Raw genomic sequence first — 18893 nt, 5'->3', positions numbered from 1 at the left:
GAATGTTCAGCATTATTTTCTTTCTCTTTGTGCAATGCTGCAAGTGAGAAATAATCTGATTGGAACGCTGGCTTATGCTGTTTATAAGCTGCAGTCACCAGCAAGCTGTGCAGAGGGAACTTTCCCAGGGACTCGGTGGCGGGGGGTGGGGGGGAGGTGCTGGTGAGTCGTGGGTTACAGCCCCAGCCGGGTGCTGATTAGGCTAGGAAGTAAATGCCCACATGCATGTGGGTGCTCCTTCTTGGTGCTTGTCTTTTCCTGGAAGCTTTGGGATGCTTTTTGCCTAAGAGTGATCAAGCTGCAGCCCAGGACATGGGCGCTGGGAAGGGGCTGGGAAGGAAGACTGAAGCTATCCAAGGTTGGGGGCATATTTGACCACAGACATTGCCACTGAATAGCCGGGCAGCAGGGGTGGGGGAGGAGAGGGGTATCTCTGAGGCCCCATTTTGCTTTCCCAAAGAACCTGGAATTTGGAGTCTGGCGTGGGTCTGCTGTAGAAATCACAGTCCAGTGTAGGGGTTGGTGCTGTAACAAGAAAATGAATGCTCTTTTCCTCCTGCTGGGGACTCCCCTCCAACAGCAAGAGAAAGGACAAGAAAGTTTCGTGACTGTCAATGTTAGAGGCGAGCTTAGAGAAAGTGGAGTCTATAATTTCTTGGGAGACTTTAATCTGACGATATTCAATCCTTCCCTTATTTAAGAAGCATAGGGATCATTGGCTCTCCACCACGCACCAAGCTTGGTTCTGGGGACACTAGACGTTTGTCTCTCTAGATATGACTTAATTTTATTTTGTTTTTTCTCCTGGGATGGGAGGGGAACCAGAGTTGGGCGAGAGGAGAAGTTGATTATTTTGATCTATTCCAGTCCACAAAGGCCTGGAAGAGTTAAGGACAGAACAATCAGATTTTAAGAGTCACCTTCCTTATTCTTTAGGCACTGTGGAAGTGTTCTAGATCTTGACACAGGTGAAGGTGAACGCTTGTTAAAAGCTCATCAGAGTTTATGCTTAGGATCTGTACCTTTCCCTGCGTGTAACTTGTACCTTTAAAAAAATCACTTTCCAGACAGAAAATCAAAAAGAAACAGTGAAGCCACAGTTAAGAGAAGAAAACTTTAATCAGGAGTAAAACCCTGATTTTGAAATCTCATCCTACCTACGTTTTCACAGATCAGACAATGTGGCCCCAAGACTCTACCCCGTGAAGCACAAGCATCTGCCCATCAGGGGACTGGCTCTACCCCTGGCCTGGGTCTGCCTGCTTCTGCTTCTGGAACATTCGTCCCACACTCCAGCAGGGGACAGGTGGTCCTACCTTCCCCATGAAGCCTATCTCAATCTCTCCAGTGAGTCTACGTGACCGTTCTCTTTTCTGCTTTACTTACTTTGACTGCCTTACTATAATCTGACCCTTGGTTACTGAGCGTATTTCAATTTTATTTACTGAATAAGTTAGTACATCGAAAAGGCTCAGAATGGTTCCCGGCACAAAATAAAGCTCAATAAATGATCATTGTTATTGTTGTTGCTCTATTTTATGCTTCTGGTCGGTCTCCTGAGGGCCCGTGTCCTTGACTGACCTACAAGTCTGGGGTCGGGGGAGGTTGGCTTGTGTGCTGTGGGGTTTGACACCACACTGGACATTTGCACTTACTGAATTCCTCACCGACGTGTGTGCACTTCGGGTAACTCTAAACCCATGTATTTGGTGAATCTGACTACACCAGAGGTGAGGTGAGGAAAGTTCTAGCAGAGTCTTCTGCACTGAAATGCAGCACCACCCAGGTGGCATGGGGAAGGAGGGCATGCCAGGATTTTAGAGCCTGTTCCCAGGCCCACGCTTGGGAGACCTTGAGAGAAGCCTGATCCCCAACACAACCAAGAGATGGAAGGTTATGACCTCAGAAGACCCGGTCTTTGTGGATGGTCTTCTGAGCCACCCAGGACACCCCGGGCTGGGGTAATGACATGCCACTTGATAACAGCAGCCCCGCTTTTCAAAGCGGCACTCTGCAAAAGGGCAGCAGGACAATGACACCTGCTCATGAGCCCCGCCCACCTCAAGGCAGGGAGGCTGGGCCACCCTGCTCATTAGGTCGGCATCTGTCCCCACCAGCCTGCCTACAGCTGATGCTCATTAGTCCTGGAGCCCTGAGCCTGGTGGGCCCAAAGAGGCTGAGCTTTTAGAGCCATTTATGGCCAGAGGCTTGGCGAGAGCCGCTAGATTGATTTATAATTGGGCTGAAAGGCCCCTCTGCTTCCCTGGAGCCCAGGCTCCCAAACTAGGCCAGTCCGGGAGGGTGGTTTTGGCTCGCTGACTTCATGAAAAGTCTCATGGCAGGGATGAGTTTCCTGCCAGATCAGCACGGTGGCAAGTGCTACAGGACCAGCTCCAGCACATTCTGAGGCTTTCCGGCTTGGCCTTCCTGGTTTGGGAGACGCAGCAGAACCTGCCCTGGTGAGGACACTGTTCCCTCCGGAAGGCGGGACGCTCATCCTGGTTTTCCCTGGCCGGCATCGGGATCAGCCTTCTGAACTCACAACGTTTTGTGGGAGCGTCACAATAATGACGACAGCAGCTGGTATATGCTGACGGCTTCTGTCCCCCTGACATGGAGCAGAGGCTTCAGGTGTCTTATCTCATTCGATGAAGCTTAAGAACTGGTACCAGGCCCATTTTGCAGGTGAGAAAATGGAGGCACAGAAGGTTAGATAACCTGCTCCAGGCTACACCTTCCGAGAGGCAGAGCTCAACTTTGGACCGGCTGAGGCCTGGCTCAGGGGTTCGGTGCTTTTGCTTTCAGCTGTCCCAGGCACAGGGCTTGGAATTAGCCGCAGAAGCAATGAGTCTGACGTGTGTCAGAGATGCCGGGAGCCTCTACGGTAGACGGGAAGCCCTGGTTGATGGAAGAGAGGCTGGAAGTCAGGAAACGGAGAGCGCGGTTTCAGTCCAGCCACCGAGAAGCCATGGATGTCAGGTCATCACCTCTCAGCTTTGTGCCCTCCGCCGGACGGGCATACCGCCCTCGAAAATAAGGATGCCAGGCTGCCCTCAAGGTGAAAACCCTTAGCAAGAAGTAAATAATGACAGCAGCCACTGCCCCTGGCCCAGCAGGAAGGCCCTGCCACGGTAGCACCCACCTGGAGGAGTGGCCTATTTCAGGCAGCTGAGATGATGGGTGATGTTGGCTCCATCACGGGGGGAGGGGTTGGGGGGGTGGGGGCTTCCCAGCTCTGTCTGTCTTCCTTCGCTTTCCATGTGCCGTGGGGGTGACCGGACCTCCAGGAAGCTCTTGTCTGCTCGCCTCCTCTCTGGGTCTTTCCCTGGCACAGGCTCTCAGGGTGCGTGGGCAGGAGTGAGCCCCTCTCCCTCCTTCCTTTCCCCAGATCTTCCCGTCAGCTTCTCTCCGCTCCTGCGTGCCTCTGCTCTTTCTGCCGGTTCGAGATCATCAAAGGCAGATCTCGGGATCTAAACTGTGAACCCAACTGTCTCCATTGCTGCGGGTTTCAGAGCAGCCGCGTGACGGGGGCGCTTTTTATGGCCCCAGAAGCTGCTGATGCATAATTCAACAAACAATCCAGAAATGCATCAGCATCCAAATTACTCACATCAGAGGGATCTGGATGTTAAACACGGTCTCTTAAAAACCCACTCCATTCCTGCGCTTTTATCTTCCGGCATTTGTAAAAGTTTGGGGACGGCTGGGCTGCGGTGGGGAGTTTTAGCCTAAAACGGATGGCTGGGTGTCCCTGTGGGGTGTTAAGGTCCCCAGCCCCCAGCCCCGGGCCCGCTGTGAGAGTGGCAGGCACCTGGGTCTGGGTCTTGGGGCTGAACTCCCCCAGGTTCCCGCAGCCTGGAGTCCCCAGCCCTTCTGGCAGGTTCCACCCCCCAACAGAGGCCGGTGTCTGCCCTGAAGGCAGCTTCCTGATTCACTGTGGAGAGGCTGCATAGTGCTTAAGAACATAGGCTCTAGAAGAAGACACTGAAGTTCAAAGTCTGGCTCTGGCCCTAATCATCTGGTTAACCTTGGGCGTGTTTCTTAACCTCTCTGTGCCTTCTATTCCTTATCTGTAAAGTTTGGAAAATGATCGTGCTTATCTTAAAGTGCTGTTGTGAAAACCAGCGTTTTTATGAGGGTGCTGCTCTTACGGTTATTCCGGAAACTTCCATGGCTATCTGGGGACCCTTGAGTCTCCCCATCCCTTCCATGGGAGCTCCATTTCCAAGCACTCTGGTTCTGCCCTAGCAATGTATCATCAGCCACATGACCAGACATGACCTACGTGGTTTGGGAGTGCCTGACCACCTACAGTACCTGGAAAACAACTCCTTGCCCCAACTCCCAGCTGCAGTCTTCACCTTTATCCTGGCTGGCACCCTTCCTCAGCAGGGCTCCCTCTGGAGTCTTCGCTCAAGTTTTCTTTTCTTTATTTCCTCCTCTGATGGGCTTCTGAGTCTAAAGAAACTTCTTCCCTATCCTGCTCCGTCCCCATAGTCTCCTATTTCCCTGGACCATCGCCAAGCAGCCCCGGCTCCTCCGCCATGCCCACCACCCTCTGGAAAACCCGTTTCCCTGTCATTTTGCAGCAGACAAGCGTGCATTTTCTAAAAGGCTGGAGGGGCTCCTGTAGCTGGTCTCTGCTCCAGTCCAGACCTGAGTACCTAATTGCGCATTTCTTCCCCTATTCCCAGGAGTGAAGAGTGGGGTTATATGATCAGTAGCCCTCGTGGCTCTTATCAGTGACTTTGGTTTTTACCCATTTGCTGTGGGGTCAAGGAGAAGCATGGCATCACCCCCACTGAGTGCATCTGGTCCCATCCATTCCGGCGAGGCAGGGCCATGTTTGTAAAAGGTGAGGACCTGACCTGGGTCCCCAAAGGCTGAGAATTCTCATACCCGGCTGTGGACTCACTGGGCTGGCAGATCTGAATCACAGTTGGCCATAGAAGACTTTGGCTAAGCAGAGGAAGATTTTAAGTGCAGAGGAACAGCAGAAGTCCAGAGGAGGGCAGAAACTGTAGCAGATGGACCAGGGGCTTCCTGGTGCCTGGAATCCTGGGGTCGGGACAGTGGGAAGCACGTGGGGGAAAGTACTTCATGGATCCTCAGGATTTCTTTCTGGGTTCAGTGGGACCCTCTCTTCACGGCCACTCAGGTTTAGTCCCATGCCACTTGCATTGTGACTTGCAGACTTGTGCTGACTTCCGCACGGAGGGGTAAGGGACTTGACTTAACGTCGTACAACAGGTTAATGGTGGAATAGAAATAAGGACCCGGTTCTTTCCTCAGAACGCAGTATATACCGCCCTGACGGCTAGACTCTCACCATCAGACAACAGGCGCACTCGGGTTCAGAGAGGTGATGCCGCTCGCCCAGTGCCACCCAGCTCGTTCATGGCAGGGTCGGGACTAGAACCCAGGGCTCCTAATTCTTAAGCTAATGTTTGTGCCACTTCCCACCCCTGATCACTTCTGCTGGTTTGTTCACCTGCTCCCCTCATTAGCTAGGGAGGAGGGGTCCTCCCAGGACCTGGCTTCTGCTGATACCATCTGCACTGGAATCGGCCTGGGTATCTCGAGGGGGTAGGGCAGAGCGGCGCTCCTGGCTGGGCGGCACTTCAGAGGGAAGCGGGCCCATCCTGGGGCCCGGACTGAATGGAAGGGCAGGCTTTGCATAAGCACACCCTGCTCCCATCCCCCTGTGCCCCCCCCCCCCATGTGTCCTGGGTCTCAGCCAGGGCTTGGAAAGAAATAAATTCTGGATGGCTGCTAGCCAGGCAGACACCCAGGTTGTCAGGGGACTGGGGAAGGTCAGACAGGGGTGCCAGTTAGCAGGAAGGAAAAAAAACAGAGGATGGGTGTAAATTAGTGGCCTGTGTCTCTACGGCTCTGTGCCTAGAATCTGTAATGGGCCTCATCGCACGGCGGCTGGGGATTCTAGTCGACGACACAACCCTCCTTCTGAGTCGAGCCCTGGCTTTGGTGCCACACCCTGAAGATGACGTGGGTCAGTGTCCTGGTGGCACCCTGCCCTCGCAGTGTCTCCCCTACTTAGCTGCAGTAAAACTGATCTCTCTGGACGCCCTCAGCTCCCGATAGCTCTTACGCGCCTCGCCGGTGGATCCGACAGCCCCTCTACTCCCCCCTCTCCCCCTCTCCCCCCTTCCCCCCCTCTCCGTGTTCTTTTCCTTCTCTCCTTCCAGTCCCACGGTTGCTACAGGGTCAGGGCTGTGATTCTTTCCCCTTGGAATGCCCAGTGCTGAGCCCAGGGGCACCTAGCAGGTGCTCAACGAATACTTCTCAGATGAATGAACAGGTGAATTAATGGATGAATAAACGAAGACACGTTTAGGCGGCAAAATGAGGACCAGAGAGATGAGCTGACAGGGGCTTCCAGCAATAATCAGCCCTGTCCAGTGCCACTCTGTGGTACAGTTCGCTCTCCACGTGTTTGTTGGTTTGGTGCCCGGGCCAGAGCCTCTGATGTGTGGCTCCTGGAGGCTAAAGCCCGTGCACTCAAGGACCAGGGGCCAGGTGCTGTGCTAGGTCCTGGGCTGATAATAAGAAGAAAGCGATAGGTTTCCTGACCTTGACGGAATCACGGTCTGGGAGGAGAGTACAGCACAGAAACCACCCGTTAGAAGCTGTCATCGAGGGGAAGGATTCACCCCCTGCTGTGGGAACCTGGAAGGAGACGGAAAGAGCCTCCTGGGGAGGATGGGGGGCCCGGTCGGGCTCTGGGAAGGAGGCTGATAGAGAAGGGGAGCATGAGGGATCAGTGAAACTTTCCAAACAAAAAGTAGGGGAGGAGGGAAACACTCGGAGGAGTATATTGGTTGACAGCCTGTATGAGGAACAGCGAGGCTTTATTTGGCTGGAAAGGGCTTGTGAGGTGCTCCACGCCCATGGGAGAAGGGTGCCTTCTATGCACCTGACCCCGGGGCATGCGTGCTCAGACAGAGGGAGAGATGCAGCACATCCCGGGCTCTGTAGAGTCTTACAAAGGGTCATGTCTTGTGTGCTGACTGGCTCTGAGCTCAGCTGGGTGCCGGAGGCTACGTGCATGCCCCTGGTTCAAGGTCCCTGGATTGCCGCAGCCTCCCATGCAGGGCTTCTTGGGCGGTCTCGAGGAGGCTGAGCGCAGGCATGTAACACAGTAACTGCCAAGCAAGGCATGTGGCACCAGCAATGCCTGGCGGCCCACCTCCCTGCAAAGGCCACTGAGTTCAGATGGTATCTTCCAGGGCCTCTGTGTGGGGCACATGACCACCTGGCCAGAGCATCGGCTCCCCAGCGTGGAGGAATCATGACTCTGGTTGGCGAGAAACCGGGAACATGGAGGAGTGCTTTCCCTGTAAGGCTTCAGGGGACCCACTGGGAACCGCAGCTTCTGCCACACATTGGTGAGGGAACCTGAAATACAAGGTTGAGGTCATAAGAACCAGGTTCATGTTTAGATGCTATCTGAGGGTTACTTAGCTTTGCTTCCACTCCTGATGGCATTCCTCCAACTTTCACTTGTTAGTGTGATAAATATTTATTGAGTGTCCTTTGAGCACAGGGCACATGGAGCCTATCCTCAAGGAACTTGTGGTCTAGAAGAAGGACAGAAATAGAAGTGATGGCCACGTCATGTTGTGATGGATGTCCATCCCTGTCTTGTTCGTGCCCCAGACCCTCTGCAGCTTCTGTAGACTGTAAAGGCCACCTCTGTAGGCCACCTCCGTGGGCCCCCTTGCCTCGGACTACCAGTTGATTTGAACAATGAGGTGGAAAAGAGGGAGGCAGAGGGATTTATTCCCCAGGTCCTCACTCCTACCCCGTCCTCCCGTTCTCTCCTGGGTAGACTTGGGCAGGCTGCCTCCTTTACCTATGATCACTTCTCTCAAGCTGGCCATGGGAGACTTTCACCTTTCAGCTTCCAGGAACCATTCCCATTGCTTTCTCCTTCAGGTTCAAGGGTGGGGAGGGTCCCTCACATTGCCAGCCCCAGGATACTACACCATCCTATGAGGTTTCCCTTTAGTTCATATTGGGAGTTGGGGAACTAATTGAAATGTATCAGCCCATGTCATCCCCACTAGCAGAAGATGGACTCACGGAGGTTCCACTGTCCTCTTCAACATCCCTTGCTAGTCTCATTAGTACTGATGTGGAAACTGGAATGGGGAAGCTCAAGTAAGAGAAGTGGATTTTCCCTATCCTGGCCCTGATGGGGGACATCCCCGGCACCTTGCATTTCCTGCATATGGTCTGTCTACTGATGCCACGCTGGTTCATGGCCACGCACACCTGCTCCTACCAACCTCTGGAGATCTTCCATGCTCCTGGCTTGGGACAAAATCCCCTTTCCATGATGCTGTGTTTTGAAGAGGAGCAGAAACAACCGGAGTGTGCTGTCATTACTTTGTTTGAAAGGAGAAGCGTGGGGCCAAAGAGAAACACCCTAAGAGCGGTGGTTCTTGGGAGAAATTACTCGAGTTCACTCTCCTTGTGCCTTCCAGCTCCGTGGTCTTCTCTTCCATTGACTTTTGAGTCTCCAGAAAAGAATTTCACTCTTTATGGCAGACACCCTTTTCCAAGATTAAAAGCACAAAAGGAGAAAAGAAAAGCCTTTGCCCTTCTCATGCCCAACCAGTGTGAGGAAGGAAGAGCTGACTGGAACTTTCTAGAAATCCCAAAAGTGTGCTAAAATGCTGGGGGCGGGGAAGGGTGGGGAATGAGCGTTTCTTAGGAAACACTGAGGGTGGAATGTTGGTGAGGAAGAAGGTGAGGACGCATGGGGCAGAGAGTCTAGGTCATGGTACGGCACGTGTTGGTGCTCTCTTTCAAAGGGAAAAGTTAACAAGAGGTGTATCCACAGCTTTTGAGAAGGCTGTCATTTCCAGCCGGAGTTCGGGGAAGGCCATCACCTTAGCTCTGAGCAGCTTGTCCCTGCTTACATGATTCAGGTTCTTCTTCTGTGTTATAGAACCCAACAGGAAGAAGCCCCACTTTGCGGCATATAGAATAATGAAGACCCTAGAATTTCCCTGAACTAGAAGGGGTGAGAGAAGCAGGTTAATCTGATGAGCCCCAGGCTTGAGTGGGTCCTGAATCCCACAACCCTAGTTCACCATAGTTCCTGGTTTGACCACTGTGGAAGCCAGTGTGGCCCTAATAGGGGCCCTGAGGCTGCCGGAGACCCCTCTGGGCGAAACTCCTTCTGACTTATTCTCCAAAGGGCTGGATGCGGAACCAGAGGAAATACGTTAATAAGGAGTGCATTTTCTCTGAATCAAAACTGAGACTTGGGGGTAGATTCTTATGACAAAATATGGGGTACAAGAACCGTCAGTGCAGTGGACCATCTGGGGGCTGGGATCAGCATGGGTGAGGGACTCACTAATCCCACGTTTTCCTGTGTTGTCTTAGGCAGCAACACAAACCAGTTGGGGGACTGTGAGCAAAACCTTTGTTTGGCCCCTGAGGACCTCGGTTCCGAGGGTCTCCCCATATGTATGCACTGATGATTTTGGGTGAAGGGGGAGAGGAGTTCTGTGAGGGTCAGACTGAAGGGAGAGTGACCGTGCAGGTGGGCTGTGGAGGCACAGGCTGGCACCCAGGAAAGGGAGCCCAGGAACGGCTGCCCCCACGCTGGCCCCAGAGTTAGGGGACTCTCGGGACTCAGCGCACGTCCCTCGTGATTTCCTGGGGCTGGACTAATGGGGTTGTGACTTCTCTCCTCCCTTGTGTGCAGGTTCAATGTTTAATTAAGGACCAGGGCTGCTCCTCAGTGGGAATTGATTGAAGTGAGTCTGCAGCCCCAGATGCAAGCATGGATGCGCTGGAGGAGGGGAGCAGAAAGCTGGTCCCTGGGGGCCGCCGGCCTCTCTGGCACACTGCTGGAGACAGAGCGGGGTGCAGAGAGCCCTTAATGGCCAAGCACATTAGGAACATGGTTCTGGATGAGGGCACAGAGCCCCGGAGAATGGTCACCAAACTCCTTGCGGTCAGTCACGCAGCCAAGCAGACAAGATCTCGATAAACACGCTTCTGTCTCCAGTCGGGGGGGCCCCCCCTCTCGGTTGTGGAATCAGGTTGTCTCTTCCCATGTCCTGACCTTGGACTCCTGGCCAGACTCTGGCGAAGTGCCAGATTCTCCAAAGTCAGATGCCTTGGCATCCTCCCCCCCACCACCACTGTGCTCACTGTTTCAGGGCTCCCTGTAGATCTGGCAAGCATGCACCCTCATTCTCTGTGGGTTCCTGAGCCCACACGCTGTCCAGCCACAAATGGACTCTGTGGAACCCTCCGCTTTTCTCATCCACCCTTATCTCAGTGCCCTAAGTCCCTTGGACTATTCCAGCCTGCAGACTACTGAGTATTCTACCCCGTCCTGTGCCAGCTGAGTCAAGATGCTTCAACAGTAAGGACCTCCAGTGTCTTATTCAAAGATTCTTGTAAGGGTGGTAAGGCTTGGATGTGAAGAAAATGTTTGTGGTCTATTAATGCACGAGCCTGGACTGCCCCCATGCTTCTCAAACTTGAACGTGCCCTGAAATCAGCCGAGGATTGCATGCCAGTATAGATTCTGGTTCAGCAGGTCTGGGGTGGGGTCGTCTGTATTTCTGAAGAGCTCCTAGGTGATGCTGATAACAGTGGTCCTTGAACCACCCTTTGAGGAGCAAGGGTCTAAGTCAATGCTATTCTGAATGTGGTGTGTGGACTGTTTGTTAATGGTCTGCAACGGGATGGGAACGGACACTGGAGCGAGCCCTTGGAAATTTATAGAACAATTCAACGTCGCTACAACATTCCCGCATGTGGTGGGTGCGTTTGCATTTTGTGTGTTTAAATTTCATTTTTCTAGTAATTTCTTTTTTGTGGTTTTTGATGAAAGTATCCATCTACAGTGGGTTGGAAATGTTACGGAATAGCTCTTCCGTGCTGATAATGTGAGAAGCAGGGGACTGGATGACTTCTGGCATGTTTGCAGTCTCTCAGATCCTCTGATGCTCTGCAGCTCGTGCACAAAAGTGTCTGTCTGGACTGACCCTGGCAGACTGTAATCCCTGCAGAGAACCCCCCCACCCCAGCCAGGTCCTTGGCATTTCCTCACCTCGCCTGTTTTCCACGGGCAATGTTTTCTTTCCCAGACAGAGTTCTGGGTATTTCAGACAAAGGTTTAACGTATCAGGGGAGTTCAGCCGCTGATGATGCCAGGAAGTGCCAGCGAGTAAGAGAGATTGGCAGCCGGAGAGCCTCTGAACACACCGCCTCGCTGACGTCCACGCTGGGACTGAGCAGCCCACGTCCCTCGGCCCCGAGCAGGATTGGCCTCCACTGCGGCAACCACCTGCCCCACTTCTGAGAAAGAAAAAGCCAGACTGTGAAAGAAGCCAGGGACAAGGCTCCCTGCCCGGCATGCCCACAGGGGAGGGCTGGGTGTTAATGAACCTGAGGGCAGTCACAACAGGAATGAGGCCAGCTGGAGCCCGCCCATGTTTGACCTGCGGTCATCTGGCCGGCCTGGGACTGCGGGGGGGAGTGGTCATAGACGAAAACACAGGCCAGTTTACTTCCTGGAGCCGCAGTCTCTGTTGTACTTGGCCCACTCCCGGCTGTCACGAATGCTGGCCAGGACTGCTGGGGATGACCCGAGGCGGGGGCGACCCGGGGCGGGGGCAGGGCAGGCAAGACTGATTTATTTCAAAGCTCGCCTTCTTTCTTCCATCCCCCAGCCTTGGTGCCCGGCCCAATGCTGGGCAGCAGCTCACAGGTCCCCTCCCCCAGTGCCTTTTCACAGAGTGATTTTAAACGCTCCCCGATTCTGAGCTAGAGGTAATCCCTCAGCAATAGAAGCCCTACAGAACATCTCACCATCTTCACTAAATGCTAATTAGGTTTGAAAATCACAGAGAAAAGGGGTTGATATTGAATAACCATGTGTTGAATGATCTTCTTACATCCTTTGGAAATCAGCCACTCCAGTGTTCAAAAAGATGATTTCAGCTAAGCCGGATTTAATTGAGTGGTTAGATTTTTATTTGTGCCTGTGATTTATTAGATGACCCAAAGCTGCTTTACCTTTCAATTTGTGTCATTTGCTAATGATGTTCTAGGTTGGCCACAGGAGGACTTGTCACTGAGAATGTACGTGTGCGTGTGCTAGCCTTTGTATAAAAGGAGGCGTTTGAGAAGGTGGGGTTTTGAGTTGTTCCTTCAGGCACGGGAATGAGCTGACCTGCCCTGATTGGTCCCCCTGGCTGTCAGAGACAGACACCCTCCTCTCTCTTCCCTGGGCAGGTGCCTGCGGCGGAGGGTGGTGTCCACAGCCAAGGAACAAGAGCAGAGCTCTTTGGTTGATCCAGGGCTTGGACCCATGACTGTGGCCTTGTTACGACTATGGCGGACGAGGCTCTTAACATATTTTGTGAAGCTGAACTTTTGTACGCATATTTACTGAAAATGAGAAAGGGAAGGGGAAGAGGGGCCTTTATGGCCACATCTCTGTGCCGTAGTCCAAGTCTGTAAAGACACTAAAAGGATTCACCTTATTTAGATGCCTGGGACTAGGCTTTTCCCTACACCGGCCCCCTCACCCCCCACTACGGATGGATCCCAGATTCCTTAGAGCGACAGTCACTCTGGAGATCCTGCTCTCTAGCTGTAACCAAACTGAGGAAAACTTCCAAGCCGTGTGGACCTGCTTAGCGTATTGTCTGCTTTGGATGTTGGAAAATGGACCTAGAGAGCCAGCCTCTGCACAGACTGACCACAACACTCGTATTCTGCTGCCGTGCATCCCCAGGGAAACAAGACTTCTGAGAGGGTCTCCCTGCTTAGCTTTGTGCTCGGGTTAGGTAGCTGGTCTCTCTTCCCTGCCCCAGGCACAGCGGGTGCTCTGGCCTCGAGAGCTCAGGGATGGGCGGTTTTTTGTGCTGCCACCGCATGTTTCAACAAAGCGGACTCCCTCATCAGGACGCGGTCAGCTCTTCGACCTGCGTTCTCTCTTTCCTGATAGGACAGGATGTTCTCTGCTCCTGCAGCCCATGGCACCTGACACTGTGTGTGTGTGTGTGTGTGCGCGCGTATGTGTGTATGCGTGTGCACACGTGTATACACATGTGCAGAGGGCAGGGAGGATGGACCCTGCCTCACTGTAGCATGAAGTAATTACCTCGGTGCTCAGAACCACACCACCCTTTGCAGGAGGAGAGAAAGAAGCAGCAATAAGCACATGCTAAGGCTGATCACATGTGCCAAAGCTCTGCTGGCATCTGGAATAGGAAAGCACCAATCGAAAAGTTAGTCAGTGTCCATCCGGCCTCTTTTCTTTGATGCTAGGGTCCACAGCGGGGTATGACTGCATCTCCTGCCTGACCAGTACCAGCACAGTTCCAGAATGCTTGGGCAGGGAAGCTGGAGAGGAGAAGGGGCATAGAAAAGGAGGTGAGAATGCTTGGTGTCATAAGCTTCCCTAATTTCCGTCATTGCTTCTAGGAGAAGAATACATGAAGGTAAAATGTAAAGTTAGAGGCCAGTGCAGTAATCTGATTCCTTGAAACAGTGGAAGACACTGTGATTCATTCTTGTGCTAAGCACCATCTTACTAAGTCCCGGGTGATCCCTGTGGGAGGCACAGCATTGGGACCATGGCTCTGTGGCTCCAGAGCCCCCGGTCCACAGGAGGTGATGGGGCAGAAGGGTCCTTGCGAAGCTCTGTCTGAGCGGTTGTTCCCAAGTTGGGATTGGAAATGAGTCCCCAAGCTAGAGTGTTCTTGGGGGAGGTGGTACCCCATCTGTGTCAGACTATCCGTATCTGGGGGAGCCAAGGCTGTAACAGGCCATCTGAGCTGCAGAGGGACAGGTAAACAGAGACTCTGAAGGAGTTGAAAGCATTATAAACAGTTCTTCAGAAACAAGTCCCAGGAGTTAGATATGAAGCTGGCTGTTTGCATTTGAAGCATGGCTCTTGGGAATTCTAACTAGTATAACACTGTTGGAAAACAATTTGTAAATATTTAGCAAGAATATTAGAAATACTCAGGTCTTTTGAACCTGTAATAATTTTTTATAGGAATCAATTCTAAATTTTTTTTAAATGGTACTAATCACAAAGATACGTATTTCAGCATTGTTTGGCTAAGTTGGAATTGATCTAAAGACCCACCTAGAGCAGAATGGTTGGTAAATTTAGCATATTATGCAGCCACTAAAAATTTAGTTTATAAGGTCAGTATCATAACCAATTCTTGTGCAATAAACAAGAGTGAAAAAGCACACTACAACTAAAACTTTTTGTAATGCACAAAATACATACTAGAAAGAAATCTAGCCAATTGCTAACAATAGTCATGCCTGGGAAATAGGATGAGGTGTAATTTATTTTCTCTGTTCACCTGTATTTTCCCAAGTTTCCTTGAACGAGTACTTAACTGCTTTCATAATGGAAAAAACAAAATTTAAAAAAAGCAGAAAAAAAGTCCCGGAGAATTTTTTAGGTCTAGGTCTAGGACATCTAGAACATACAGGTTTTCAAATACCAATATTCAGCCCAATGGTGTACAGTCAGACAGCCAGCGGACTCGGTGGTGAGGACAACTTTTCCTGAGTGGGTCAGTGGGTTTGCTTGGTGATGGGGCCATCGCAGGACACATGCCAGGAGTGGGCTCCAGAGAGAGGATGTGTGAGTGGAGGAATCTGCATGGACCTTCCCCCACTGCTGGGAGAAATCCACCAGCCAGCTAGGATTTCTTCAGAGTTTCCTGTGAAAGATGCCCCCAGTTTTGAATGAAGGATCATACAGAAGTACAAAGGAACATTGTTGCCCGTAAGAACTTGCATTCTTATCTAGGGAAAAAAGAAAAAAACAGAGACAAGAGCGTATACAGAAACAGCTCATGAACATGTAATATATATTTGTGTGTGTATATATTTGTGTGTGTGTGTGTATATATAACATGTGCACACATACATGTGCACGCTCACACGCACATACATACCGCAAACACTCTCAAATCTGTCAGTAGCTCGGACAATATATGATAACTGTGCAATGGAAAATAAGCACTTATTGTACTGTGTTAGCGGCATTGTCTTTGAATACAAAGGACAGCATATCATCGCAGATAATTTTGATAGCAATAACCATGATTACAGACCATGCCAATACTCTCTCTGTTATTAATGAGCTGATGCCGTAGCAATCCCCCTTTGCAAATTGCCACACATAGCAATTTAAAATCTTGATCATTTGGACAAAATTGAGGAAGCATGCTCAGGGTGAAAGGCTCTTGGAGGCTCGGGAGGCCGTGGCACTGAGATCCCACATGTGGTTCTCACCAGTGTCTCCCCGGGTGAGTTTGCACACCATGGAGCAGGGCGTAGGATGGACACGGGACCCGCAGGCGTGCATGGCAGACGACCTCGGGAGGCTCTCCCTGGACCCCAGGACGGCATTCTTGAGACCTCAGAGATGGGCTGTGGTCTTAACTCTGCGTCCTCTTCTCATGGCTTCAGGGAATGAAGGAACCTCCACCCCATTTGCTTAACTGGAGACAGCAAAATGCAGACAATTTAGAAAACCCGTGATGGGTCAATCCTCACACCCTGCATGGAAACGAGACCCTGGCTTCCCTTTCCCCCTTCTCCCTCATGTTTCCCATCCTCGTGACTTACTTTTTTTTTTTCTCCCTCAGTGCAAGCAAACAGATAGAAGTGTGAATAATTGATTGAGAGAACCTCCAGTGACTAATGGTTCTAGTTGGAATCTCTGGCTTAGGCAGCCTGGGGAGGTGCAGAGGGGAGGTTATCCAGATGGAGGCCGGACCCCACCTCCTCGTGCCCTGGAGGGGCTGCCAGTGGTAGGGGGGCTGTGCCTGGGCCCCCCACTAGAAGTCCGTGACCTGGGCAAATGGTGCAGGATTCTGGAAAGTCCTCTGTTCTACTCTGCCTTAGGTCACATCAGACATGTTCTACATGTTTACCCCAAGTGTGTGTGTGTGTGTGTGTGTGTGTGTGTATAAAGCAGAATATGGGCTCCTGGTATAAATTCTTTGCCTTATTAATATCGACATCAGATGTTGACAGACTGTGTTTTGCATAACTGTAATGTCATTGGAAATTTAAATAGATGTTTTTGAATAAAGATGATCAGATCAGGGGCCCCTGGGTGGCTCAGTCGGTTAAGCGCCTGACTCTTGATTTCGCTCAGGTCAGGATCCCAGGGTCGTGAGATCGAGCCCCGAGTCAGGTTCTGCGCTGAGCATGGAGCCTGCTTGAGATTCTCTCTTTCTCTCCCTCTGCCCCTCTGCCCCCCTCTTCTCTCTCCAAAAAAAAATATCAGATCAACTTTGAGAAATGCTGTCTAGACCCCTCTTTGAGATTCACTCTACATTTTAGTATATGAAAATACCCGAGAAGTCTATCAGTAAATTGTTTGTTTGCATTTGTTTTTTCCAAACATACTTGACCACAGGATCACATGTGGGATGACTTTTTTTTTTTTTTAAACATCTGTAGGACACCATCACGCAGTGTGCAATTGAGGGAAAGTATCGGTCTGTGAAGCTCTGCCCTTGCCTCATACCTAGAAGAAGACTTGGTGAGACTGGATATGACGTGCATTGCAGTCCTTCCCTATGTCAGAGCAGCTGCAGGACGACTGAGGAGTCCTATCTTGGCTTCCTCATCTGTATCACAGGAGGAAAACCCAACCACCAACCCCCAAATCCCATGTGTGATTGTATATAATAGCAACTGTCAGTCCTGGAATGTAGGAGACTCTAGTCTCGTATGGAAAGTGAATACAAATAGAACCTATGGTAAATGAAACTGCCATAACAAAGCAGGACTAACTCAGACCCATTGCAGAAACATGAGCGTCCTACCCAGGAGACTTCCCACCTGCCTTTAGGACCTGAGCTCCTGCCTCGTTCCTAAGCCTGGCTGTCGGAGGTTCTTCTGGGTTTCTCTCTTGCCTAGATCCCTCCAGTTTGAATGAACCCCGTTCTCCCCTATGACCCTGGCTCCTGGACACAGCATCAGCCGGAAATTGTTCGACAAGCATGTTCTGGCCCCAGACTTACAGAGGTAGGCGCTCTAGAGTTGGGGACCAGCCATCGGAATCGCAGCAAGTTCTCCAGGGGACGCTGATGCTTGCCAAGCTAAAGCATCATCTAGGCTGCCTTTGCCAAACCCCATCCGATCTCCCTCCCACGTGGCCCTCCCCTGAAACTTAAAACCTGTCCTATCTCCGTGGCAGCTCCCTGTGGAGGACTGCTGCCTACTTCTGAGGTTCTCGGGATGGTGGTAGGTTTCTTAAAATCAGGGTTATGCTATTCGAGGTTGTACTTAGACAACAGACAAGGGAAGCAAGGTGCCCTCACCTCCTCCCCTCCCTCCAAGCCTCACTCTGCACCCAGGGCCAGTTCAGCTTCCAGAGACCAGGGCGGGTCAATAGCTTTGGAGGAAGCGCGAGCTCCCGGGAGAGAAGGTCGGGTAAGCGCGTCTCCCGGTTGTTACCATGGAGGTTGCTACTGTGCCACACTTGACACGGAACCGTAAAATTCCACAGGCTGCTTTCTGTGGGGAGTTGAGCAATAGATAACAACTGTCCAGAGGGTTATTTCTCTGGTATTTTGGTTCATTAAAAAAGTTGTCTGTGGTTCCCAGAAGCCCCAAGGGGAGGGGCTGCTTCTACTCCTGGAATCCCATGTGGGGCCAGTTTCGGCAACCTGCCGGCAACTCTCCGACCGTAAATGAGTCAGCACCTTTCTGTGACGTCGTGAGTCCTGCCTGGCCTGCGTGTGTTGCGGAGTTCGGAGCTGGTGGTGCTTGGCTCCAAGGTCATGTGTGCGAGAAGTAAAGGTCAGGCAAGAACTAAAGGACCGGTCCCGACCCCAAAGGCCTTGACATCTAAAGATAGATGTTATTTTCTTCATCGCTCGTGAAATTTGCAGAGTTAGCACTAAGAGTGATACCCGGGGGTTTCGAAAAGCCTGGGATCCGATGTTGACTTTGTCTCTGATGGTTTGTGATTCAGACAAGATTATTTCTTCATTTTTTCTTTTATTCTTTCCTCCCATGTTGGATTAATGGTGATTATGTTCTTGGCACTCTGTCAGTCACCTGGGGAAACAGCAAAGGGTAAAAAGCACAATCCCTGTTCTGCAGTAGCCCATAGTCTTAAGGACGGATACAAGCAGGGTTTCCATGGATGCACTCTCCAAGTCCGGTGGGAAGCTGGAGGACAGAGCCATGCATGCTTTGGAGAGAGGAATGCTTCTCAGACAAAAACTTTGAGATGCTGCCTCCATTCCTTCCTCCCCTGCAGTACAGTTTACATGAATTAGGTCCTGGCTTTCTTCTGCATCATAGGCTCCCAGAGTGAGAAGGGAGAGCAAAAGTTGCTTAGTTTAACCACTCCTTGGATGCTTATATACCCACTCCTGTGTCAGTAGACACACACCGTTGCCCACATGTAAGAACCCAGCCAAGTTTCTGGATTACAACCCAGTCTACCCCTGAACAACTCCAGTCTTGGGGAACTTTTAGCCCCATATTTGAAGGACCCCTTTTACAAATAAGAGAATTAACGGCCATTTCAGAAGTTATGGTGTATGTGTTGCCAACGTGAGTACCATTTCAGGAGTTTTAAACAAGAGGACAGATACCCATTTCAGAATGGTGTTGGCTGCCATTTTGGTTTCAAGTAGACTACATCTCAGCTAGAGGTATACCCTGACACCCTTGAGGGGAATTCCAAATCTCAGTGGTTCCAAGAAAATCAGAGGTGGGAGGGACTTTGGAGAATGCTGGATCATTCTCCTTCTCTTTCCCTAAACCCTCTTTTACAAATGAACATTTGAGATCCAGAGAAGTAAAAAGACTGATCCAAATTAGTG

At 51.3% G+C, this 18893-nt stretch overlaps 1 protein-coding gene across 2 annotated transcripts in view; it reads left to right on the top strand.

The window, feature by feature from the left end:
* PLXNA4 (plexin A4) overlaps nt 1–18893 on the top strand; it is a 426564-nt gene that overhangs the window by 167319 nt on the left and 240352 nt on the right. The window contains exon 4 of one of the 2 annotated variants that reach the window (XM_044246583.1): nt 1172–1492. The exons of the other annotated variant lie outside the window; for it this stretch is intronic. Coding sequence (XP_044102518.1) covers nt 1172–1327 — 156 coding nt within the window. The 3' untranslated portion in view covers nt 1328–1492. Of the gene's footprint in view, nt 1–1171; nt 1493–18893 lie in introns of those variants that run through there. 2 annotated transcript variants of the gene reach the window in all.

Source organism: Neovison vison, chromosome 4 (genome assembly GCF_020171115.1).
Source record: "Neovison vison isolate M4711 chromosome 4, ASM_NN_V1, whole genome shotgun sequence".
In the NCBI taxonomy this organism is placed as follows: Eukaryota; Metazoa; Chordata; class Mammalia; order Carnivora; family Mustelidae; genus Neogale; species Neogale vison.
This window is presented reverse-complemented; position numbering and strand designations above follow the sequence as displayed.